At 46.0% G+C, this 25,598-nt stretch overlaps 1 protein-coding gene across 1 annotated transcript; it reads left to right on the forward strand.

The window, feature by feature from the left end:
- The first annotated feature begins 23,415 nt into the window (after nt 1-23,415).
- GSX1 (GS homeobox 1) lies at nt 23,416-25,230 on the forward strand. The gene is made up of 2 exons (XM_032093522.1): nt 23,416-23,830; nt 24,280-25,230. Exons 1-2 carry the CDS (start codon nt 23,443-23,445, stop codon nt 24,633-24,635), a joined length of 744 nt encoding a protein of 247 aa, XP_031949413.1. The 5' UTR covers nt 23,416-23,442; the 3' UTR covers nt 24,636-25,230.
- The last annotated feature ends 368 nt before the right edge of the window (nt 25,231-25,598 follow it).

The following is a 25,598-nucleotide window of genomic DNA, read 5'->3' on the forward strand; positions in this document are numbered from 1 at the left end:
AACCTAATGATGTACTACCAACACCCATGCCAAAGACAAGGCCATTTAGAACAGAGAGACAAGCTGAGTTAGCATAAAAGAAGAGGCATCAATCACCATTCCCCCAAGACAATGGCGATAATTTAATGGCTGTTTTTAAGAAGAACTGACACTATACAAAGATTGAGGAGAAAGGTCTGATAGGCTTCACCTGCAGCTGAGAGCTATTTGTTCCCATTGTGCCAACCCAGAGTGAGGTTTGAAATGGCAATTTCTGCAGCTGGCATCATATGCATCAAGTTATGCACGCAGCTAAGGGTTTACTTTAAATCGCTAGATTTTCTGGCTCAGACTGTTATTATTCAAGGTTGAGTGACTTTACTAATGAATTAACTTTCTGGTGAATTTTAAGTTAAACTGCAGAGCTGTGTAGCGTGATTTTTCTTCTGTTAAAATAATTTAGCTTTTGTGAAATTATTTCCCTTTATTAATTCTATAGCACTTTTTCTATCGGGTTCACAAAGATCAAATTCAGACTCAGGACAAGAATTTGCAAACCTAATACATTTAGCTGAGTTGTATCCATGTACTAGAGACCTATACTTGACATTATCTTTTTTTAGAGGGATTAATCCTTGCAGACACCCTTACATAGGGTGTAAGGTGACTTGACAGAATCTAACCAAAGGTATCCAGAGAGCCGAAGTCATCAAAGTAGATTCACTCTGAAAGGTTACAAAAATAAGGCTGGAGGGATTTTCAAGGAGTCTTTTAGTACAAACCATCACCATAAGACACGATCACCCTTACCTGTCAGGTGGAGTATTCTGCAAGCACACACCTCTCCAGCACAGCTCCACTCCCTCACTGTTCATGCTGTTCACAAGTGTTCCAAGTGTCTTATGGGAACCTCTGCACTGCACCTAAGTATGTTATTTCTTGTCCTATATGGGCACCAAGGGCATTTTCCTCCTTCTTTGCTGCAGGTCTTGATAGATTTGAAAAAATTATCAGAAAATCCCTGGCATGCACTAGAGCAACTCCAGTTCTTTCATTGTACATCTCACTTCTGGACTTACTGTCGTTCTTATTGTCCTCACTGGGCTCTCTGTTTTGCCTGCACCTTCACAGGTGTGCACGTCCCAGGCTGAGCCCTGGTGCAGCATGGATCACTGCTGAGCAGGGAGGGAGAGTTAGTCAGAGTCCAGCTCACTCTGTAGCTCTCCTTGCTAGGTACTTATATAAACATTCCCTATTTTGCCAGAGACCTTCTCAGGATTCCAGCATAAGCAACAAATTTGCTTTTGCAGTCTTTAAGGAAAATATGGTAAGGATACTGAAATGCTTTGAAACATACTTAGAAACCAGCAGGGTTCAGGGTCTTGCAGTGAGAGGCAACTGGACCCATCAATCCCAGAAGTGTGTTTAGTTTATCTGACAGTTTTTAGTTCATTTCAGCTTGATTGAAATGAATCTTTCAATTTCCTCCAGCAGCTATGGCTTCTGTTCTGGTAACCCTTTTTAGTGATAGCTGCTGAAACATGTGCCGAGGTGATAATAAGGCTCTTTAACCACAATTAATGATTTCTAAAGAAATTGCTTGTTTTTGCAGATGGTTTTTGGTTTGGTTTTTTTTGGTGGTTTTTTTGGTTTTTTTTCCCATATTTTAGCTTCCATTTCTACTGTGCTCATCCAAACCGTCAGCATGAGCTTCATGAGCAAGATGGGCCAGAGAACAGCTCAGTCAATCATCTGCCCTGTGGGCATCCTCCAGGGCTTATGAGTGTGGCTCATGAGGCCCAGCCTGCTGCTGCCCTCATGTGTGGTGCGGTGAACTCAATCCACCTGCACACCACAGCTACCCCGGGCAGCGAGTGTGGATTTCATGCAACGCTGGAATGTGGAATGGGCAGCTTGGTGGGGAGCATGTCACACACATCGCAGATGAGACAGCTCTGGGTCAGCAGCGGTATAGCTACAATTTAAAAGCTCTGCCTTTGCTTCAGAATGTTTCTTCTTCTGCCTTGCCAGTATGAAGAGAAGGTAATTTTGGTCTTACATCTGGATTTCAGGCACCAGTCAAAACATAGCTTGCACACCAGGACCTGCCCCATTCAGTTCTAGCACTGACTCCCCATTCAGTTGCAAAGTTGGATTGTATCTGCACTGAGAATGCTCCTGAAGAGACAGAAGCAACAATATCCATGAGTTTGTCCAAGTGATGTTGAATGTCTGACCTGAACTTTCTAAGTCTTTCACTCTGAGACATTACTGAGGGTGCTTCTAGGGGAGCATCCTGTGGTAAAGTCTCACTGGGAAGAGCTGTTTTAAACATTTTTAAGAAGCTTCTTATGAGCTTCAAGGTTTAATGTGGATCATCTGAATACTTCAGGCCTCCACATTTGCTATCAAGTCCTATTACCTCGCAGCTCCTAAGTGGATAGGAGGATGTGTGCAAATAAAAGTGTTAACCAGCTTGTTCTTCCAAGCAAGTCAAGACCACCCCTATACAGTGTGCTCAGTCTCTGAGAGACAGATATTCCCAACAGTCAGCATCCTTCCCTTCTACAGTGGAGGACAAGCAGGGATGTTGGAAGCCACATGGAAAGTACTGATCTCTTCAGAGATGATAATTCAAGGTTTTGCAGTGCCAGAAACTCTTTCAGCCACCTTCAATGTGGACAGTAGCTGTGCATGGTGCCTTATAGTTCCTAGGTATGATTTTAAGGTGTTCCATCCTGAGTATTTGGTCTTTAGAACCACATAAATCTTGTCTGCCTTGTAAATATTTGTCCTATAAATTGCCCTAGGTTACTAGAGAGACCACTACCAGATCAAGAAAAAGAGCTAATGACCTCCTATCATTCTTCCATTGTTTCTTAGCTACTGAAATGTTAACAGGGACATTAGGAGCAGTTTGGGATTTCTGACTGTGTTTGAAATTGAAATTATCCCAATCTGCTTTGCATAGAGGACTGAGGACAAGCTCTCTGTGTAAGCTTTATAAAATCAAAACTGAAGTGTGATTGTCATAAAGATGGGAAGGAACAATCCTTGAGATAACTCATCGTTGAGTCGCTAATTCCTTGGAAGACAAAGACTCTCTCTCACGACTGTAGCAGGGCCCAGGTGGTATGTTTGGGTCACCTTGGTGGTGTACCCCGGGGCTTGCACTGGGATGACTTGTTTGCTCATGTTCAATAACAATCCAGACAAGAGGGGGTCGCATGCTGCGGACCGAGGCCGCCTAACTGCCTACAAAGACAGAAGCTTCACCTGGACTGGAGTAATGCTGGTGGAAATGGGAGACCGGTCAGTTTCCCCCTTCCAGGGAAAGGTGGAGGTAAAGGGCAGAACCTTCACTGGTACAGTGGTGCCTTCACTAGAAGATGAAGGATCCCCAGCCATTTCTTCCAGCTTCATGCACTCCTGGGGTGCCACGACAATTTCTGTCTGAAAGTTTGCCCTTAGGAAATACTTTATGTCAAATGATTACAGTTGTGCTTTATATCTTCTGCTTAAGTGGATATGCCCTCAGCTGGCCCTCCATGAGATTGCTGCGCTTGCTCTGAAATGTTACAATCTCTAACAATACAGTGAAAAAAGTGTGTGGAATCTGAAGTGTCCTTATTCTTATCAGAGTTTTAACTAAGTTTTCAAAGCAAAATAGGTGAAACCATGAGCAGATGGCGTGGAATCAAACAACACTTGTGCAAATATCTAAGCTTTGGCCAAAGGAGTAACAGCGGCACCAATATGGTTCATTTGAGCAAACACATGGAAATAGTCAGCTTGGACAAATGCGTAGCAAATTATTTTAGCTTTTCCTAAGGAAGTTTATCAGAGTTGGCAATCAATCATCTAAACTGACCAAGAATACAGTGTCTTTGGAATAAATGTCCATGCCTGTCGTCATTAACATCATTTAGATTTTAGACTTTTTCTAATTAAGAAAGGTTCCCACCAGCAACAGCAAAAATCCCCACCACCTCTTTCATTATCTCAGCTTTTCTTCCCTTTAATTACTATTGAGCTCCTGGCTGATTAAATTAGGTTATTTAGGTCTTTTCTGAAATCTTAGGGAAATTATCTAAAAATCATGAAATCAATTCCCTTACGCTGTTTTAATCTTTTATGTTTTGGGCTCCAAGAGGGACGGGTGGACAAGTGCAGCCCCTTGGAAAAGTGTGCAGCACTAGACTGCTTGCCAGCCTTCTATTGCCTTTGTGGACCATCTGGGTCAATTTCCTTCCAACTAAATGAAATGCAAATAAAAATTCCAGCAGTTTTTCAGCTGCAGGCTGCCCAGCTGATTAGCATGACAGAGGCCGGGAGATGAGGCCTGACCCTGTGCACTTCCCCTCATCTCATTAAGTTGTAACTCTACCGTGGCTGCATTCATGGTGTTTATTGACGCTGAAAGGCGTCTTTATCCAAAACTAGCTAAATTCACATTCAGAGTTTTTCCATGAAGGCTTGCCTGCTACAGCATCCACATGAAAGTGAACCTATTGTAGCTTGGTGATGTGTCCTGCTGATTCCTTAACAATCTGAGCTTTCTCCAAAAATGTTAGATTCACAAGTTTAAGTTCCAATAAAAAAAAAAAAAAACAACAAGAAAAGGAGCTCCAAACATTTTAACAATTCTGTAGTTAAAAATGTAGAGAGTATAGACAAGTCTCATTCTGGTGGTGACAGTGTGTATAATAAACTCACACAGGAGGAGACAAACCGGCCAAAGTACAGTAAAGAGCAAGTGCCTGTATCATGTAGGACTGCAGACAATGGGATATTATACATATCCTCACATCCATCAGCAAGGAGAAGGATGCAAGATTCATGAAGGCAGCATCTTCAGCAATTTATAGTGCTCTGAGAGTCACAGCTGGACAACAGAGAGAAATACACCTTCCATCTCTCCAGTATTTCATGTCTTGTCACAACTCTACATTAAAGAAAGTGGAGCCAAAGTCTGGTGGAAATGAGCATAGTAATGACTATGATCCTTTCACCTTTCCCTTTAGTGCCATAACTAGCATCCCTGCTGAAGGACAGCACAGAGCCCAGACACTGCTGCTAAAGCTCCAGGGTGGACAGCTCTGGTGGGCAGTGCATCTTCTCTGCTGTAAAGTTTGAGGGCCAGGTTGTAACTAAGATAGATGGACTGTTTCTAAAAGGGATGGAAAAGAATATAAACTACTACAGGTTTTTGGAAAGGAATAGCCAAATATTCATGCTCTGCCTACAATTTGAGTCTACAGGAATGCACAGTAAAGACTAAAAGCACTCTTACTGGGCTCCCAGAGTATGAGCAGGAGTCGGGGAGGGTCCAGCCCTGACCCCAGTGCACCTCTAGAGTCAAAGTCTCAGTTTGAGAAATTTCTACTTGTAGTAGCTGAACTGGAAAAAGTGAACAGTGGAATTTTCACTAGACAACTGCCAAGTCTCTCATGAGTTAATTTATGATTGGTGTGGAAAGGAGAGGATATGCTCCTTTTGGTTATGAAAACCAGCTTTTTCTGCTTCCTCTGTGGTAAGGCAGATACAGGTGAACAAATGTAGGAGAGTCAGTCAGAGGTCAACACTTTGGATGAAGTCGGAAGAAGAGGTTACAGGTCTGCGAGCATCTCATCAAGTGATTTATACCTGTTCAGGGCCAAAAGGTGAAGTCAGTGTATAAGGCAGACTGGCATCACAGGCTGTAAGGAAAAAAAAAGGAAAAATCTTACATCATCTCTACTCCATTCAAAAGCCACATGGAGCAGAGAATATTGAAGGGTGATCTCTGTTTGATTATCCCATGAAGAAGAAATTCAATAATAATTTGCCTATGGCTCCTCCCTAGACTTTCTATCTCATCAGCTAATGAGTTCATTTTGCTTCATGCAGTCAGACCTGTACTAATGTTGTCTTGATCTGAGAAGTAACGCCCAATGCTTGGGTAGGAAAATTAATTTTTTTAAGTTCAGAGTACATTGATGTCTTCCCACTGAGCCATCAAAATAACATTTTGGATCTTTTCTCACGATCCTACTGAAGTCAGAAATGTTCTATTATTTTCCACAGGGTTTTGATTCTACCCTTTGATAGTTTGGCTTAGTTAATTGTTGCCACTATTCCACCACTACAGGTGAGGTGGTAGACACCAACTGAACAAACATGTCAGTGCTTGGCTTTCCTGTTGGTCCAGGTAAGTGTTTGCAGGATAGCTGAAAAACACTCAAATGTATTCTCACTCAGATGTGTTGTACAAGCAGGTTCTTTGTCTAGGCACGTGTAAACAAGGATTTTACCATGCAGTCTTCTACTTGAAAGCCAAGAGGAGGAACACGTGGCAGAGCAGTGCGAGAATGATGTGTTTCAGCCACTCATGTTTCAGCTTTGCAGGATCCTGGAAACATCTCCTTTCTACGTATCAGTTCAGCCTCATCAGTGACAGGACACAGCTAAGGCTTGCCTGAAATCAGAAGTTTAAACACGTTTAGTCAAACCAGTGAAAAGACCTCATGAACACCCTTGTTTGCTTTAAAGGCACATCCCATTTCAACAAAATTTAATGAGGAATTAATATCATTAAATTGAAACCAAAGCCTTAAGCTGTAGTGAGCGTGTCAGCAGTGCACGCAGCCTTGGTGAAAGTAGATGAGTTAAAACATTTTGGTGTTTTATTAAGGAAGTTTCATTAAATTCTGCTATTCAGAAATAAAAATAATTGGAAATGAGGCAGAGAACTGCCTTTTTATCTACTCTGCACTGATGCAAACTTTATTTGCTTCTGTGTTTTCATTTGAACTAACACAGTTCATTGTTGGTTTCGTATCTCCTGAGCACAAGCCAGTGACTTTCCCATCAGTAGCTATGACATGGTTTGTGCTTGAAGTTTGTTATCGGACACATCAACTTGAAAGTCAGCCTAAAATGTTTCTGGCAGCTCATGAAGAGGGTTTTTAAATAATAGCAAGTTATGGTGACTGCTACCTGTAAAAGGAGTCCCATGACAGATGGGAGTGCACTCAGAACAGCAAGGAGACGATGGTTCCATTCCAAAGAGGCTGGAGGAAGGGAGGGAAATGCTGTGTATACTGGCTGGCATTTCATATTGAACTGTATCCAAATGCAGAGCCAACACTTTAGAATTCCTTCTAAATACACATTTGAATTAAAAATAAGAAAGCATGGCTTAAGATCCTTGAAGGATTTTGCTTTGGTAATTCAGTACCTTTTAAATTAACAATTTATTTAACTTTAGTAAAGAGAAAGCATTATAATAAAATGTTAGGTAATGATAAAACATATGTGCTACTGTAGCATCAAAACTGGAATAAAAATGTCAAACCATTATATTTTGACCTTATCAATATGGAATATTTTACAATATCCATTATTCCATACTGAGGAATAATATAGACAGGATAAACCACTGCAAGTTCTTCTAAATGAAAATTTTTCATGCTTAATATCTTCCTTGGTTTTGACAGAGATGACTATATGATAGAAAATTGTCTTCAGGGGTTTTCATCCAGGTTCAATTACCATTCAATAGAATATAGGAGTTGGGGGTTGCTTCACTTGGGAAGGTGAAAGTAGTGATAGTTGTGCTTTTTTCTTTTCTGCGTCATTTATTTGTTTATGAAACAAAAGGTAAATACAACTTGGTTTTTTAGACCACAGCAGGGAAAAGAGAGTAGAGTAAAGAAAGAGGAGTGGAGAAAAACGTAAACTTAATTCAGAGGCTGAATGATAGCTGGAGATTGGACTTGTCCTGGAGATGAAAAACAGAGCAGCTACAAGCACACACATCGTGTCCAAGGTAACAGAAAGGAGGGACCACATGAAAAGGTGCAGACAGGGAAAAGACTTGAGGACACAGAGCCAGGAAAAGAGCCCTGTGTGGGGAGTCTGTAATGGGACAGGAAGTCCTCACTTGGGTTACTTTTTGCCAGATCAGCGCAGCAAATGGGACAGCAGCAAAAAAACAGTGAGCTTTATCATTGACCAGGTTTGTCAGATGCAGTGAATGCCTCTTGATTTCTAGTTTTTCTCAGTCCTGGTTGTACAGTTCTGAGTTATATGAAGTTTTCAGCTTGGGCTAAGAAACAGCCATAACACCATATTGCCTGTTGTCCAAACTGCAGAGGAGAGTTTGAAAAGGTGGCTGCCTTTGGGTAGAAAACACCAGAAACAAAGAAGACAAGTTGAGTTTTATTATTACAAACATATTACTCTCTGAGATCTGGAGCTCTCTCTATCGCTTATCTTTGAGATGAGATGCAGAAGTGATGTCTACCCTTATTCTGAACTTGAAGAGGATCCTGAACCTGCAAAGACACTGTCTTATTAGGAAAACTGAACTCCCCAGAATGTAAAGAAAGGAGTTTGCAGGTACAGCCTTCACCGCAGTAGCACAGGCCAAAAGGAGTCATACAACAAAAGACCTTAATGCCTCTCCAAATACAACTTAAAAAGAAAGGAAAACCTCAAAGCCAGTCTCTGAGGATTCTGGGGAAAAATGTCCAGCTTGATGGGGGACACTGCAGAGTTAAACAGAGGAGCAGGTCAAGAGGCCGCAGCAGGATGGATGCAGAGCAGGGTGCAGGCAATGGCCAGCAGCTGCAGCTCTGAAGTTCCATTGCCTTGCAAAGCTTTCACTGTAAATGCCCCATTGACGTTTCTTAAGTCTTGGTCTGAACCATGCGGGCTAATGTCCTTGTGCTTGGGGACTGGTTTTGTTTCCTGCTGTGTTTTGAGGTCCACATCAATACAAACATGTTTGTTTGCATCAGACCAAACATGCCCTGCCTGGGACTGAATCCAGGTTTCTTATTCCTCTGCATTCAGCTTTGGCAGCCGTAGGGCACCATTTGCACTGAATTGCAATTTAGCAGCTCATGGGTCTGAAGTGCTTCTTTCTCCCTTGCTTTGCACAGAGAGTGCTCTGCAGGATGTGCATGAGAGCCCAGGGTATGAAGCCAAGCTCAAAGCTTATGGCATCTTTACCCATCCATGTAGGCACATCGCTAGGCACAATGAAGGAGCAGAAATTCCATTTTGTGGTATGATGTTAATATTCTTCTGCCCTCATCTGACATCCTCATCCCATTATCGCCTTAGCACCCCAGTTCCTAGCTCAGCCATTTTCTCCCCATTTTTTTCTCTTTTCAAGCCTCTTGTCAGCCATCCTCACAGGCCAGTGACAATGTTGCTGTCGCAGGCTTCTCCGCAGGCCCGCTCTCTCATCCAGACTCGTGAGGTGCCCAGGCTATCTCCTGTGCCAGGTCACCATCCTCAAATAGTTCTGGGCTCGGTGCGAGGGGAGATGTACTCAGTACCCTGGAGCCTGCAGGACAAGCCTCTCTTTCCTGATGTCAACACTTCCATTTATTCTTCTTGGATCACTGTCCACTGCTGCCTTGCTTCCAATCTCCATTTTTCTTCTGGTGAAGATTTCTTTTTTTTTCAGTTGAGCTGTATGTTGTTTTCAGGCTGGACCTGGACCCCCAAAACATATACATTTACAGAATCAAGGAAGTTAGGGATTTTTTAAAAGGCCAGTATTCTAGGGATACACAAGGTCATCTATCTAGCCCATTACACAGGATAAATTTAATCAAATAATATAAATTGAATCATTCAATTGAATAAAGGATGAACCCTTTTTAAGACACACTGACTTTGTGGAGGGCAAAAGGAACTGCAAGTTGTCTTAAAGGCTCTCTATCTTCGGTATTGCCTCTGAGAACTGCTGCTGGATTGGCAATTCTGTATCAAATAAAACAACAAAAAAATATAAAACAAATCAACATTTTTCTCTCTTCCTCCAAACTTGGCTCACTTTGCTGGTTTCACTGATTCCCACCTTCAATCACAAAGTGAAAATGCTTTATGGCCTACCTGCTGCATTGTTCAATGTGTGCAAATTGTCACATGTAACAAAAGTAACAAAATATTTGTGTCAACATGGAAATTAATCAGGTCAAAGTCATCATAGTGCTGAACATATGACCTCAGTACTGCATGAATATAATTCTTTTCATAGCTTTTATGTAGGATCTGTACTAATAAATCAGGATGAATAACTTAGTCTTCGATAAAGCAATGACTGATGCATGTTCTTAACACCAGGTACTCACGTGTGGAAAGTCAGGCGCGTGCAGGAGAGCGTTCAGCCCTGGGTAATGTAACTGCAGTGTGGTTACAGCCACTGCTCAGGGGCAGAGTGCCACTCTGACAGGTGTCTGGGTTTTGGGATGGGGTCCTAGGGGAATGAGGTTGGCTGGAGCTCTTGCAGAGCTGCAGGTCACAGGGACAGGTCCCTTATGACTGTAAATGTGTCAGCTGGCCACTCTCTTCTTTCCCAGGATTGAGGCCATCTATCTTCAATGAGGAAAGCCCACTCAAAGGACTGGTGAAACCATGAACTCACACAGTTAATCTCTTTGAAATTTTACCACCAAGTTTTGGCATCTCTCTCTTTCCAAAGTCCAGGAAAAATGTCCCACCATACCTATGTGTCTGAGACCAAGGCTCAAAATACCTCAGGGGTTTTGTCTCCTGTGTTGCCCACCGTTCTTGACCTACAGCCCCTCTGTGGATGGCAATCCATAGAGAAAAGGCATGAGCTGTCTTTTCCTGCAGAATGGCTGTTCTTGCTCTCCCAGCAGAGGCACCAGCAAAGGTGCTCTAGTTTGCATTTGCTTGCCTTCCCGGTGGCTTGTCACAGACAGCTGATATTTCCTCTCCAGTCTCCACGAGTTTTGTCCATCAAAGCAGCAGCCAGTGTTGTTTTATGATGTGTTGTAAAACTACCATGCTACCCTGAGTGTGCTCAGCGTGGCTGCCTCATTTATCACTGCTTAGCCTTCACACTGGGGCATCATCCATCACTGCCTCCTTAGAGCTGAGAGTCAGAACCTGATCTGCAGTGCTGCCATAGCCCAGAGTCGTGTGAACACTCATCAGCAGGTCCCTTTGTCCTCAGGCTTTTTTTTTTCCGGGAAATGTGACTTCTGCTTATATTTAGTTCCCAACCAAGACTCCCAAGAATAAAAACTCCAACTTCAAAATTCAATTGACTGTGCCTAATGGAGGGGATTTTAATGTGTAGCCTTTGACCCTTATCTATTATTGAAGGAAATAAAGCCTTTTTTTGTTCCATATTAGAAGTTAATGGCAAAAGAAAAATTTGGAGGTTTTAATTTTTTGATTCCAATAGTGACCTCCATGTCCATTGTGAAACCATGAATAATCACTGCTTGAGAAAGGCATTTCTATGAGCAATCTAGAAAGTGGACAAAGGGACCTTTGAGACATACGCAGAAAAGAAGTTCAAGAATATGGTTGTGTCTGGTTTTATCTTCTGCCATAGAAAGATAATTATCTTTTTTTTATTTATATTAATCACTTGCATTGCACTTATATCCTTATCACTCACAAGTTTTATTCTAATGATACTAATAAAAAAGCCTGTAAAATATCAGCCAATGTAAAACCTATAAATTCAGAGCCTTGTCCTATTCCTAGTGCCTTCAAAAGGTTAACAATACCATTGTTTTCATCAAGTCTGTGTTGTGAGGTGGGTGTATTGCACTACATAAGATGAAAATGGGACTTTGGTTGTTTCTGGGCTCTAACACTGTTGTTCTTTAGTGCTTTCCTACTTCTGGGTACGCAGCTCTCTAATGCGTGAGGAGTTAACAAACATGACTCAGGCATCGTATTATCCTCTCTTTGGGATTTAGCCTCCTGTGCTGACAGAAATGCTGCATTGTGCACAGCTTGCAGGGCAATTGTCCTCCAGGAGAAGCCAAGACATGTAACAGTGAGCATGTACTTTGCTTTACACTCTTCTTTTGGAGGTGAATCTTCACAAAAGTGGCCTTCCAGGAGATAACCACAACCGGGTGGGTAGATGGGGACAGGCCATACATTTGATTGTGGCTTCCTCTATTCCAGGACTGATACGAGCATTGTGCAAGTCACATTCATGGCTGTTAGTGATGCCCTAGCAGAGAAATATGGGCTTAGAGACCCAGATCCTTGTTTTCTTTTCAGCAAAGTGGTCAAAACAAGGACAATTATTAGGAGCAGAATAAACAGGATTTAGGTTTTAGATGTATCATTTTTCTGTTGCAGCTCAGCTTTCCATCCACTCAGTAATTTAGAAAAAAAGTCACAGGCTCAGCATGGTGAATTTGGAAGGCCTGGCTATGGAGACCATGTGCTTGTCCCCATGGATGGGTGACCTTTGTCTTCTGGGGCTGCACCCACCCCAGCAGCAATGCAGCACAGTAGGGGTGGGTGTGTAGCCTGAAGCCTCTGCAATACCGTCTCCTACGTTCATTTTCAGATGAGGGGGCATCTTCTGAACAAGATTTGGAGCCAATGTGTCTGCTGTGTTTCTGCTTTGCTGCTTCTTGAGAGCCCAGTAGCTGGTTCAGGTCCTCATGGCCACATCTACGGGTTGTACCCACTTCACGTGTCTCTTGGGGCAGAGCTTCCCTTTTTGTTTTTCCAAGAAGGCACCCGACCCACACGTCCTTAAACCATTCTCTCGACCAAGCCTGAGTATGATATGAGGACATGGCCAGGGAGTTGTTACAAGGTAATTGAAATATTGCTCCCTTCAAAAACACGAATATAAACATGAAAACAAGCAAGATGTATCGCCTGACTTTAGCTCCTACGTTGGGCTTAATCACACAGGATGTATCTACTCTTGAAGGCCCTCTAAAGTTTGAGCACAGCTCAGCAGCTTCTGCTGCCACTGTTAGCACTTTTGGGATGTGAAGAGGGTGGCTGGCCTGTGCTTCCTGATTCAGAATGGGAAATAGAGGGTTGTGAAGGTAAACCATGAAGTGGAAGGAGGATTGGCGACTGCTGAACATTTTTCCTCGTGTTGATGTGAAGAACAGCACAAAACAAATTCCTTGAGGAGGGGACAACAACAAACCCCTGGAAAGTATTGCAAGGAATAGGTATTCAAAAGCCATTGGAAGCAATGGCAGTTCTTCCACTGACTTCAAAACACATCTGACCAGGAACCTGAAGATGTGATAGCATTTAAGAAATAAAGTTTAATTTGAGGCAAGGAAGCATAGATGCAGTAGTTTGTCCCTTGTAAGGGCCCACAGTCTCTCAGCACTGGTCCTGTTTGGAGGCTGAGAGGTGGACGAATGCCCAGAGCCATCCACCATGCCCAACTGCCCAGGAGAGGATGTGAAGCAACAGAGGGGAACAGTGACAGAGCAGGTATGGTATGTTGATCCAAGAAATAAAAAAAAAATGGGATATGCACCATAAGTGGCACCATTGTCTAAATTTGCCATTAAAAAAAAAAGTTAAATGAATGGGCTGGTTTTTGGTTGTTGTCCTTTGTTAGTTTTTAAATCTAATGAAATATGTGCCACTCTCTCCTGAGCTATTCTGTGAAACTCTGCTGGGGGCATTTTTCCATGACTAAAGGAGAATTTCTCTTGATTATTCCCTCATTTTTACCACAAAATTTTAAATATTATTATTTAATTCTTGATTATTCCCTCATTTTTACCATAACATTTCAAACAGTAAGAATGATATTTGTTGAAACTGGAGGTGGTAGAGCTCTTCTCCTCCCACACACTCACATCTTGGCTGCCTTCCCCTGTCTCATGGGAGCTGCAGCAGAGATTACTTCCCCCATTTCTCACTTCCAAGCATAACTGAAGGGGCCACCAAAGGCACATGTGTGAGTGGTGTTGAGCTTGTATTGCTTTGCCCACATTGCCTGGGTTGAACACGCCCATATGACCAGCTGAAATTAACCCAAACATAAAAGAAAATATTCTTTTCCAAACAAAGTTTCCAAGCTGAGGCAGAGATGGGACAGGACCTGTGATGCTTTCCAGGCAAAGAGCCCCCTGGCAATAGCTTCTGGAGCGACCAGAGGCGTCAGAATGAACTGGTCTCAGAAGAGCATTAGAGTGTTATTTTGATCCCTGACAAATAACCTGAGCTAACAACCAGCTGAATTGAATTCTGCATGCTGGTAGGCTCATGGAGGCCACAATGGTGATTTTCAGACTCAGGCTTGTATCTCTCTGTGTGTGTTTGTGGTTTGGATATTTTTTTTTTAAAGTTTTACTGGCATCTTTGTTATTTCTTTGGTTTTCAGAGTGGAAAACACTTGTCAAGACTTCTGACAAGTGAGAAGTATTAGCACCCTTCGCTAGGTGTTCAGCTCACTTCTGGGCAAGTTTTACATGGGATTTTTTGTCATGTCTACAAATTATTTTTAGCATCTAATTTAGATTGCAAACACATGTCTGAAAGGAGCATCTCATCTACAGACAGGTCCTGAATAGACAGGCACACGTTACTCTCGTGCTATTTTTGCCTATCACATGCAACCACTACAGTAATTCCCTCAAGAAGGTCTCTTTGCTTCGAAGAGAGATTTTTACTATTGATCTAAGTCTTGTTGCTCTATGAAGAAGCAGAGAAGCCTTGCTGATACATGCAGCAAGAGCATGAGCCTTCCTTCACTGCCTCAGCTCCAAAAAGGATGGTGTTTTTCAAGACCACCAGTGATAGGAAAAAACTTCCCTTCTGAAGGGAGAAGGAGTTTCCCCGATGTGAGGTTGATTATACTGTTGGAAAGGAAGGGATCTGATAAAATAAAAGACAGAGAGTGTCCACAGGACAAGTGAGGTGGAAAATCATGGCAGGCACACTTCAGTCTGTTTTTTCTTGGTGTAGAACATCTCATCTCTCAAAAGAGAACAAGTGGAAGTTTGGTTAAAATCTCTCAAGAAGCAGGGACAATTTGTGGAATTACTGAGCTTTTTCAGTTGGTGCTGAAGATTAGATCTAAATGTTTATTCACCACTGAGAACAATCATTCTCCTGACATCGGTTGAAATTTCTGAATTTATCTCCTCCTCTTTCTTGATTGCCAAGTTCTTTTTCCCCCAGCCTGTCTCTGTGGCCACTTTAACCTACTGCTTCTTTTTATATGCCAGTGACCAAGACAGCAGAGTCTCCTCATACGTTTGGGAGTTTTGTTGGTTTGGTTTTGTTTGTTTGTTTTTTTCTAGCCCTGCATCAGGGCAGTGTCAAAAATTTGGAGGAGACTCTATCAACCGTCCTAGTTTTATCTTTTGGAGGAGATAATTGGAAGACTTCAGCCTCAAACCTTTTCTCTCACAATTCTGGATGAAACTCTTGAACAAGAAGAACTTGAACAAGAAGAACTCTAGAACAAGAAGACTTGTTCTATATACTGAGATGGTGATCTGGCTGAAGAGAAGAGAGGCGACAAGGGAAGATGCTGATGGAAAAAAATTACGGACACTGAAGAAGAGGAGGAAAAGTAAGGGCAGCATCCAAAGAAGGAGTGAAGTTGAAAAACTAGAGGGAAACTTTTGGAGATACAGAGTAAATGGGAAGGGCTGCCTAAAATCTAATGGATCAATCTGGTCTTCCAGGACAGGGACACCAAACCCACAGAGGGTTCTAATTAGTTTCCATACTCTGGGACAGAAGTAGAGTTAAAAGGCTCTGACCTCATCTATACAAGCTGCAAGAGGTGTCAGAAAAACAATGATTCATTGTCAGATTTAGTGATTCAAAAGTGGGAGTAGAGGGCTCCACACAGCTCACGCTGTGCAGCTCCATGGCTTCTGGAGAGTTCATGCTCCAGAGAGTTGCAGCCTACATCCATGAGAAAAGGCAAGAGCTGAGGCAGAGCCTTACAGAGACAGAGCACCCATGGGCTTCACCTGGGCACATGCACTTGGGTTAGGCATTTAGGGACCCTTTAGAGCACCGGGTAAGTATTTCTGGTGGTATATTTTAATTTTTTTAACTTTAAGGATTTCTGCAACAAATCAAATGAATCCCTCTGTGCACGTACATGTTTCTTCCCACTGACTACAGAGGGAGTCAGCAATGACCAGCTCTTATGTAGACTCTCCTCTTAAAACAGTGCATTCCCTGTATTGTGTGTAAGAGGTGCAGTGGAAGGTAACACATTGAGGAGAGTTTATGTATACAACCACACTGAGAATAAAATTTGGCTAAGATTCTTTTGTTCCTTATAGGGGAGAAAGAATATTTTGAGTGGCTGATGAAATGCATTTATACAGCCATCAATTTATCCTTTCATGATCAAGTATTTCTCACGAACTGCAAGAGTTAAGTTCAAGGGTCTGACAAACCTGTGGGATTCCAGAAATCCAGGAAATCTCACTAGTATTTTGGAGTATGCTGCCTTCCTATTGAACTTCACAGGTCTAAGGCCCCTATTTGGGGATCATCTTTTTCATATCAAAGCACCCAGCTTGGGGCTATCTTCCCAAAATATAAGACTGCTCTGCTTGGGATGATGTGGACAGTACTGCTGAAGCACAATGGAAGGAACCACCATAGCCCATGATGAGAGGGACTGGAACATGAAGGTAAAGCCAAAAATTGAGCTCTTTTAAGAGAAACCTTGAGCCTCTTTGCTCATGCACATTCCCAGCCGTAGCTCAGCTGTGATTCTATGCACCGGGTACACAGGGGCATAGGACAGGAGAGTCTTTGACACCACTCTCCAAAGGTGGAAGATGAAGATCTGACAGCAAAAGGGTGTGAAGTCAGATTTGTGACGTTCACATTTTGAGTAGGAAACTTCCCAGGTCTGTTACTAATCCAGGACAGCCTATAACAACTACAAATCCAAACTTTGTTGAGTGTTAGATCACGATATTTACTGAAACAAACAAGCTGAAAAAAAGAAGTTCACAGGCTTTACTTGCATTTAAAATACAAAAAAATGCAGTGCCATCACATATATTTGTCATGTACTGCCTTGGATACCCTTGATGCTGTTTTTGTTAGCCAGTGGTTGTTTCCTGTCTCTAAAAAATGAACTACTGTAAACCAGAAGATTTATGTGCAAATATAAGGAGGTCAACAAATGGCTCAGTTTCCAGGAAATTATTTCTATATAGTTGCCACAATATGGTTGTGTATGGCTGTAAACACCCATCATACAGACTTGATATGTCTCTATAAATATATATAAAATATACCAGTTCGTGTCCAGGCATGCAGACACAAGCACATGTAACCTAATATGTTCTGGATACTCTACTGTGTTCAAAAGAGGTGTTTAAGTCCTCAAAAATGTAATGAAAATAAGAAAATTATTTTGTCAGTTCAGAGTGTTCCTTTTCTCAGTCTACTGCCAGGACTGGCAAATTAAAGGAATTAGCACACCTTGGTGAGATCTGCTTTACACAAGCTGAATAAGCATTTAAGATAATCGTTTCACATCCATCTGTGATAAACACTTGAGGAACATGTATTAGTCAGCATCAAAGAAGGAACCAAGCTGCAGAGTTCTGCAACTTTCAGGCTCTGCCACCATATCACCAGCAGTGGCCAGGAAACCCTGGTGCAGGTAAGAAAACCTCCCTCTTTACTCACAACCCTTGCCACTCACCATGTGCAACCTACCAGCCCTTGATCCAGAGCAGAACACCCTGCCCCATTTGACATGCTCCTCCTTTGGCAACACTTGCCATGTGTTTCTGCATGTGGCTGTAGGAAATGCCTTCTGTGTGTTGGGGAGCTCCACCTGGGAGCTTGTTCTTCAGTGGCTTTATTGGCTCTAATATCTTCAGGTCTCTGGTATTCTCTTTTAAATGATAGGGGGAAACTCCTTTTTTTCTGTTGGCTTCCTGTAGAACTTGACTTAGAAGTCGAAGAAAGATCTTTATCAGTGATTTAATAGACCTTTATTTCTCTCTCTTCCGTCACAGACGCATTAACCAGATGTCCATTCAGCAATAACTACCACCACTGCAAGACCCTCCAAATCTGCCAGGAAGGGGACCAGAAGCCAGCACTGAAACCAGTGTACCCACAACCTCAAGTACCCATGCTGCAGATCAATATGGTTTGATGATAGCATCCATCTTCATGTGACTAGAGCCCAAAAAGAAGTGCATCAGCTACAGGAAACTGTTCAAATGCTTCATATGAATATACAGATATGATATAGTTTCTTACCGTACGAGATAACAGAATTTCCCCTTGGATGTTCTCAAAGGGCAGTCTGAAAACCACTAAAACTTTCAGTTTTTAGAGGACTTGAAATACATGAAGGTGAGAAGTTTGGAGAAAGGAGAAGACATCAATAAAAAAAGGCTGGGAAATAGCATGGATTCTGAGGTTGGAGGATGGTATTTCTAACAATTTGGTATTTTAACAACATCTACAGAACTAATATCCAACTCCTCTTTTGCAATTCCTTGTCTTCATAACTCTCAAGAACTTCTCCATCCTTCGTGTACTTTTGTTCTACAAGGTCACCAGCATTTGAAATGTGGTCTCACTGTAAAAGCAAAAGGTTATTTTAAATTTTTTGGTTTTACATAGTCCTACTTTTCTTGTTACTTTTTTGTTATTTATGTCCAGATACTTCTTTGAAACCTCCTCCTCAGTGAAAGGTCAAATGAAGGAGGAGAAGCAGAGCAACAAATTGTCTTCTTAGAAGATGAGTACAAGTGCCTTATAAACCAACACTCTTAAGAACCAATGAGACTGGAGATCTAAATGACAAATCTCTACCCTAGATATCTGCTGCGGAAAACGGTCAAAGGAAAAGAAAATAAAGGTCACAGAAACAAGCAGCTTTGATTTGGTCCTCCTGTGGCACAGGTTTTACTGGCAAGATAAGCTATTGTCTTAATAGCTTGTGATGGAAAACAGATGAAACTGGATGAACCACATGGAAATGTGGCAGGGCTGGATCACAGAAATATAGAATGATTTAAGGTCAAAGGGACCTTAAAGATCATCCAATTCAAACCCCCCTCACCATGGGTAGTGATGTCACTCACCAGACCAGGTTCTCAGGGCCCCATCCAGCCTGGCCTTGAGCACTTCCAGGGATGGGGCATCCACAACTTCTCTGGACAGCCTGTTCCACTGTCTCACTGCCCTGTGAATTTCTCCCTAACAAATAATCTAAATCTTTCCACTTGCAGTTTTAACCCATTCCCCTTTGTGCTATCACTATTTGTCCTTATAAATAGTCTCTCCTTTTTTTTAAGCCCACTCTAAAACCATTGCTGATAGGCTACAAAATTTATACAATTATAAATTTCAGAGGAGTTAATTGAACAGACAAGAGCTAAAGGAAAACTTGCACAACAAAACCCCCTTTGGTTTAGACTTTACTTTGGAAAAACAGCAATGAAACACATAGTTTATGTTTCTGGAATTCCTTATATTGTGGATCACTGGAGGCCAGAAGGAAACCATGGAAGACTCACTTTACACTTCTCATTTTCCCATAGACTTCCTAAGATTTCCACTACAGACGCTGCTGCAGAGATGGTCATAGATGGGCTTCTGGTCTGATGTGATGTGTCCTGTTTTCAGACTGGCTTTTATTCGTGTTTCTCATGGTACGTCACAGACAGTGCAAAGTAAATTACTGAGATCATGATAAAATGTTTCGGTTTGGTTTTTCTGAAGATAATCAGTCCTTGTGCTCTTCTCAGTGACTGCTCGCCTTCCCTGAGGTCTGGCTTTGAGGGTGACAAACGCTTCCAGCATTTGACCAAAGTCAGTGCACAAAACATACAAATGCACACTGCAGTTTTCAAACACTGAGCTTCGTGTGAACATAGAGTGACACAAACACTCCACAAGCATCATCTGCTGATCCCAAATAGTTGCCAGCCCCTCATCACTTCACCTTTGTGATCCATCAGCAGAACAGATCTTGCTCCACCTCTCCTCTGAAATGCTGTGGAAATAAACACTGCCAAAACAGATGGTCACGCAGGCCCTGTGGTGTCGATGCACAAGATAAACCCATGAGGAAACATTCAGTAAGGAACCAGAAATAACATAGTTTGTGTATCTGTTCATGCAGTTAGTCCTGTACAATGGAGCAAGAGATCACTGAGAAAAGTCCAGCAGCTACAAAAATCAATCTTGCTGATAAGGCAGTGATTTTTAAAAAAAACCTATTTCTGGTTACTTAAACTGAGACTCATTCAGTGATCAAGTTAATTGAAGGGATTCACAGGTATCTCACAGGCTTGCTCCTGGGTGTGTTTGTCCAATGTAAGCACATTCTTTGGAGAATCCATCACATGGTGTATGCCTTGTGGCTCAGAATTGGCTTCGATTTACATGTTGGTATTCGCCATTAGAAAATAATGACTCAGGCTAGGCTGGGAAATGTTACAGTCACTCACAAATCGTCAGCCCTGCTCACCTACCAAGGACATGGTCTCCTTGGAAGTAGCGATTCCTTCCCATTCCAGCAGGATTTCATCCTCGCCTCCCCACAGCTCCCAAACTAATGCACCTCTCCATGCCTTATTTAGGGATTGATGGCGCATGGCACCTCCTACCCTCAGACAGAAACGGCGACCACCGCGGAGAGTGAGGGCCTCGTCAAAAAAGGCGCTGGTGGCTGGTCCCTCAAAATGATGAGGGAGCTCTTTTCAGCCGATGTCGGCACAGCCGCCCCCAGGCAGCGGCAGTGTGACACCTTGTCCCCTCGCAGGCAGCGGTGTCGTAGGTCACCCAGCCCCAGGGGGGAAGGCACGGCTCAGTCAGTGCTAGCGCTGTTGCCCTCTCTCTCCTTCATCCCCCGCAGAGATCCCTGACGCTCCCCTCACTAAGGGTCCCCCGGCTGACGCTCACCCTAATGCGTCCCTGTCCCCATCCCCTTCTCCGGGGGCTGTGACAGAGCGGGCAGGGCGCGGGGGGAGCAGTTACCACCCGGCGATTCTCTCCGTCGGGAGCCCAAGCGCCGGCACTTCCCGCTGCCGCCGGGGACCCTGTCCCGGCAGGAGCCCCGCGGGGCCGGGGCCGCCCCACGCAGCAGCCGCAGGTCCGGGCGGGGGCCTCCCGCAGCCCCGGGAGGGGCTCCCCCCGCGCCCCCCGAGCCGCCTGCAGCGCGTACGCCGCCCGCGGACCTCTTCGCCCCGCTCTCGGAACCCTTTTCGTTTAGCTGCGATCGTTTCGAGACAGCAAATATACGAGGAGAATTTCCTCTATTAAAAAACCAAAAAAACCCACCCCAAAATACAAAAAAGAGGGGAGCGCAAAAAGACGGGTAGGGGAGCTGGTTTAAAGCTCTGATATTAAAGGTCTGTGCTAGTTTCAAGCGCTCATAAAACGGCCTGAAGGATGCTATTTTGCTGCAGTCTAGGTTATTTCAGCCCACAGTTGCACAACAAACCATTTAAACATTTCAGCACAAAACAGATTCCATTGTTGAGCTGCACATTAAAAAGTGTTATTCGCTTTGAAGTTTTTGTCTAATGGCTCTAAACTGAAAGAAAATGTTTTCCTATTACTTAATTCAATCATAGCGAAGAGGCTTGGTAAAAAGCCCACGGATTTTGCCCAAAGTGTGACAGAGTTCTCTTTGTGTTTGCTTATCCTCTGCTGTCACACACTTTAATTCGCCTCTCTTTATCTGGCATTCAAAACTTTCTTCAATGACATTCAATAAGGTCCAGCGGCTGGAAGAAAAAACTGGTTATTTTTTTGGATATTCTTTCCCAGTAGCTTTGGGCTTGGTGTGCATTCAGAAGCTGTTAACCCTTTGCCTCCCTGCGGCTCGGAGCCCCGGGGTTCAGCCCCTGGGCAGCGGGAATCCCTCGGAATAAGGCTGAATCCACCACCCCCCGGTGGCGAGCCACTTCTCAGCGGGGAGAGATGCCTCGTCCCTGGAGCCGGCTCCAGCGGAAAATATTTTAAAATACCTTTTCCTTAAAAATAAAAAAGAAAAATCCAAACCCAATTAAGGCTTTCAGGGAAAGGATGCTTGGGAAACCTTTTTATATCTTTGCGGGACTGAGTTCTTATTAACATTCGTTTTTGTTCGTAATTTTCGCCGTTCACTTGTGCACATCAGTACATTTTTAGGCTCAGGCATCAACAGTATCTCGGCAAAACTCCCGTGGATTACAGTGAGAAATGTGACCGCAGGGAAAACAACGTCTGCATAGCCCGGAGACGCGGAGTACACCGCTTTCAAGGCTTTTACTTCCTTTTCCCCTTTTCTCCCCCCTTTTTAAAAAAGTCCTTTTGGTTTCGAGACGGGGAGGTTACTGTAGGGGAGCAATCTCCCCACGTTTTGACAGGGGTCGGCGGCTGCGTCTGTCTTTTTGTTCCCTGTATATTAAATGGGAAAATCGGGGCAGAATATGTAGCCCCGCGAATTTTTTTTTCTTATTATTTGTTAGCGTTCCTTATTCACCTACTAAATCAACAATCTCCAGGGAGCGGGACGCGGGGAGCCGCTGCACGGGGCAGCGCCGGTGCGCCTCAGCTCCGACGAACGCGCACTCGCTTTGGGGACCGCTGTGAACTTAGCAGATCCCTGTGCTAAGACATCCAGACACCGCCGCAGTGTTTAAGTTAAATCTCATCGCTCGGGAAAAGTAAGCCGTTTCCCTGCCGTCACCTCAGCCCCGGGGACTTCCCGGCGCGCTTGTGCGCGGCGATGCGGGGTCGGGCTAGCGCGGCTTGGTGGCGGCCGGGGCCGGGGCCGCCGCATGTGGGGTGCCATGGTGCCATGGCAGGTGTTACCGCTGGGACTGGGCACAGGGACCTGGTGTAAAGACATGCGGAATGCGCCGATCACCTCTTCTCCCTCCGCGGGTGCCACCGGCACGGAGCAGTGTCTGCGTGTCGGGTTTTCTGTACCCGCACCAGGGCAGCCGCGATGCTTGTGGCGCTCCGTACCCGTTAGCTATGCCCGGGCGCCCACGCCCACGCAGACGCCGTGCGGATGTCCTTGCCGGTGAAGCACCGGCTGGCACATCTCTGTGACCGGGGGTTTCGCCCGACGGCGGAGACAGCGACAAGTGGCAGGTCCCGGACCCAGGCTGAGAACAAAGACGCGGGGCTGGGGAAGACGGCGGGCGAGGTAGTGGGGACGAGGCATCCTGGAGGCAAGGGGAGAGAAGAGAGGCCGTCGGCACCGGGGGGCCGACCTGGTGCCACAGGTGGGAAAGGCACGGGGACTGGCAGGGGAAGCTGGCGCCGGCGGAGACCGCGGCTGCAGCCTGCAAAATAAACAAGTGGGAGCGGGCTGAAATCTGGGCTGAAAGCGAAGGAGAGCGATAAAGAGAAAGAAAAGAATATTAAATCGCGAGAGAATGAGAAAATAACCCCGCCAAAGGGAGAGGAGGGGAGAGGCCGCCTGCTACGGCGTGGGTGGGGTCGACAAGAATAGAGTACATTATGCAGTTCATTTAGTTAACAAGGGAAATAATGAGGGAGCGTGCGGCGTGAATGCCAAGAGAAGAGCCACAGAAAGCCCATTGAGCGCCCGGCGCCGCCATCACATGGCGCGGGCGCTATTTAAGCGGGCGGCGGGCGCCGTTCAGCACCACTCGGGCTGGCCAGCGGCGCCGCGCGGGCGCTGCGCGGGGCGCTGCGCGGGGGCTGCGCGGGGCAATGCCGCGCTCCTTCCTGGTGGATTCGCTGGTGCTGCGGGAGGCGGGCGAGAAGAAGGGGGAGGGCAGCCCTCCGCCGCCGCTCTTCCCCTACGCCGTGCACCCCTCGCACCCTCTGCCCGGGCTGCCGGCCGGCGCCTGCCACGCTCGCAAGGCAGGGCTGCTCTGCGTCTGCCCGCTCTGTGTCACCGCCTCCCAGCTGCACCCGCCGCCGCCCGCTATCCCACTCATCAAGGCCTCCTTCCCTCCCTTCGGCTCCCAGTACTGCCACTCGCCCCTGGCCCGCCAGCAGCACTCCGTCTCCGCCGTTAGCGTCGGGCACGCACCGGCGCTCTACCAGGGCGCCTACCCGCTGCCCGACCCCCGGCAGTTCCACTGCATCTCCGTGGGTAAGGCGGGCAGGGGCTGGAAGCGGGGGGGCATGCCTGCGTGACAGCGGTGGGAGCTGCGGGGAGGTGATGGGGATGCCGGGGGACCCTGCCGAAGACACCTGGGGAGGGGGGTGCCTGCCCACCGCACGGAGGCTGGACGGGGAGTCCCGGCACTTCTCTCTGTCGGTGCCCCCCGGACGATGCGCAGGAGAAGCCCCCGTGCTGCCCGCCGAGCCTCCGACCCAGGCTGTGCGTACGAGAAGAGGCGGCCGCGGTACCCTTGTGAGCCCGGACTCCAGCCTGCCAGCCGCTTGCTGAGTCTCAGGGCCCCCGGGGAGGAGGAAGGGCTGCGGACCCGCAGAGTGGGCGGCAAGGAGGGCTCAGAGGGAACGGCGAGTGCCCGGCGTTGCGGGGCGGGCGGCGGAGGGTCCGGCAGGTCCTGACGGTGCGCTCCTCTCCATTCCCAGACAGCACGTCCAGCCAGCTGCCCAGTAGCAAGAGGATGCGCACCGCATTCACCAGCACGCAGCTCCTGGAGCTGGAGAGGGAGTTCGCCTCCAACATGTACCTCTCCCGGCTGCGGCGAATCGAGATCGCCACCTACCTGAACCTCTCCGAGAAGCAGGTGAAGATCTGGTTCCAGAACCGACGGGTCAAGCACAAGAAAGAAGGCAAAAGTAGCTCCCACCGGGGCGGGGGGGGCGGTCACAGCTGCAAATGCTCGTCCCTTTCCACCACTAAGTGCTCGGAGGACGACGAGGACTTGCGCATGTCTCCGTCCTCCTCGGGGAAGGACGACAGAGGTCTCGCAGTCACCCCCTAGCCACCCGCACGCCCACCCCGGCTCCGCAGGAACTGTGGCGAAAGCAGGGGAGGGAGTCCTGCCTGCCCCGGTGCTGACATGCAGCCGAAGGATTTTATACCGTTTTGTATAATTTGTGTAATTTACGAAGGACATTCTCGCCTTTCTAGACCCCCGCCCAGGGGGACGGGTGTCCCGGCACCCTGTTGTAAATAAACCCCTCCCTAGGACCCCAGGCGTACCCCCATAGTGCTCTCTCACTTTTTTCCCCTCAGACGCCGCCCCGAGCCCGGAAAGCTCCTCTCAGAACTCCCCGCGCACCGAGGCGGGCGCGGATGCTGCGCGGCGACGGCCGGTGCGCCCGCCTGGAGGGATGCTATCCCGGGCTCCCTCGGGTAACTCGGCGGTGCCCAAAAGCGGGCGGACGGACGGGGAGGGTTGAAGGCTGTTTGAGTTATTACCTTTTCCTATTTTTTTCTTTTTTCCTTTCCAAAATTGTTCTCGGTTTTGTTTTGGTTCCGTCGCTGCCGGGCGCACAGCTGTGGTTGTACCGTTCCGTCCCACTCCCTCCCCGCGGGAGATATTTATTTATTTATTTATGTGCAGAGAAACGACGATGGCAATGATAATAATGATTATGATAACAATAAAAGCTCGTTGGTGGTTTATTTCCTTCCCTTCGCGTAGAAAGCAGGCACTCGGCTCCCGCGGGAGTGCGCTGGGAGCACCGTCGCTCTCCAACCCTCTCCGCCGCAGCTCGGCACCGGGACTCGCCCGCCCCGGCCAGCGCAGATGACGGGGAGTCTTCCTTTCTCCGTGTCGAGCTGAAGGTACGGGGTGAGAGGCACCCCTGCCTTCGGTCGCGGGGGCTCTCTCGGTCCTCCCCGCGAAGCTAAAGATGGGGCCGGGCAGAGGCTGGGCTGAACACCTTTCATTCCCATCCCAGCCGCAAGTCTGCTTACGGCTGTAGGTCAATATAAACAC

Source organism: Corvus moneduloides, chromosome 2, assembly GCF_009650955.1.
Source record: "Corvus moneduloides isolate bCorMon1 chromosome 2, bCorMon1.pri, whole genome shotgun sequence".
NCBI classification, from domain to species: Eukaryota; Metazoa; Chordata; class Aves; order Passeriformes; family Corvidae; genus Corvus; species Corvus moneduloides.

What these genes read in the sequence shown, in the direction of transcription:
- GSX1 (XM_032093522.1), top strand. Translation starts at nt 23,443, where the DNA reads ATGCCGCGCTCCTTCCTGGTGGATTCGCTGGTGCTGCGGGAGGCGGGC. An exon ending in GTTCCACTGCATCTCCGTGG is followed by an intron (nt 23,831 to 24,279) that starts GTAAGGCGGGCA and finishes CTCCATTCCCAG; the next exon opens with ACAGCACGTCCAGCCAGCTG.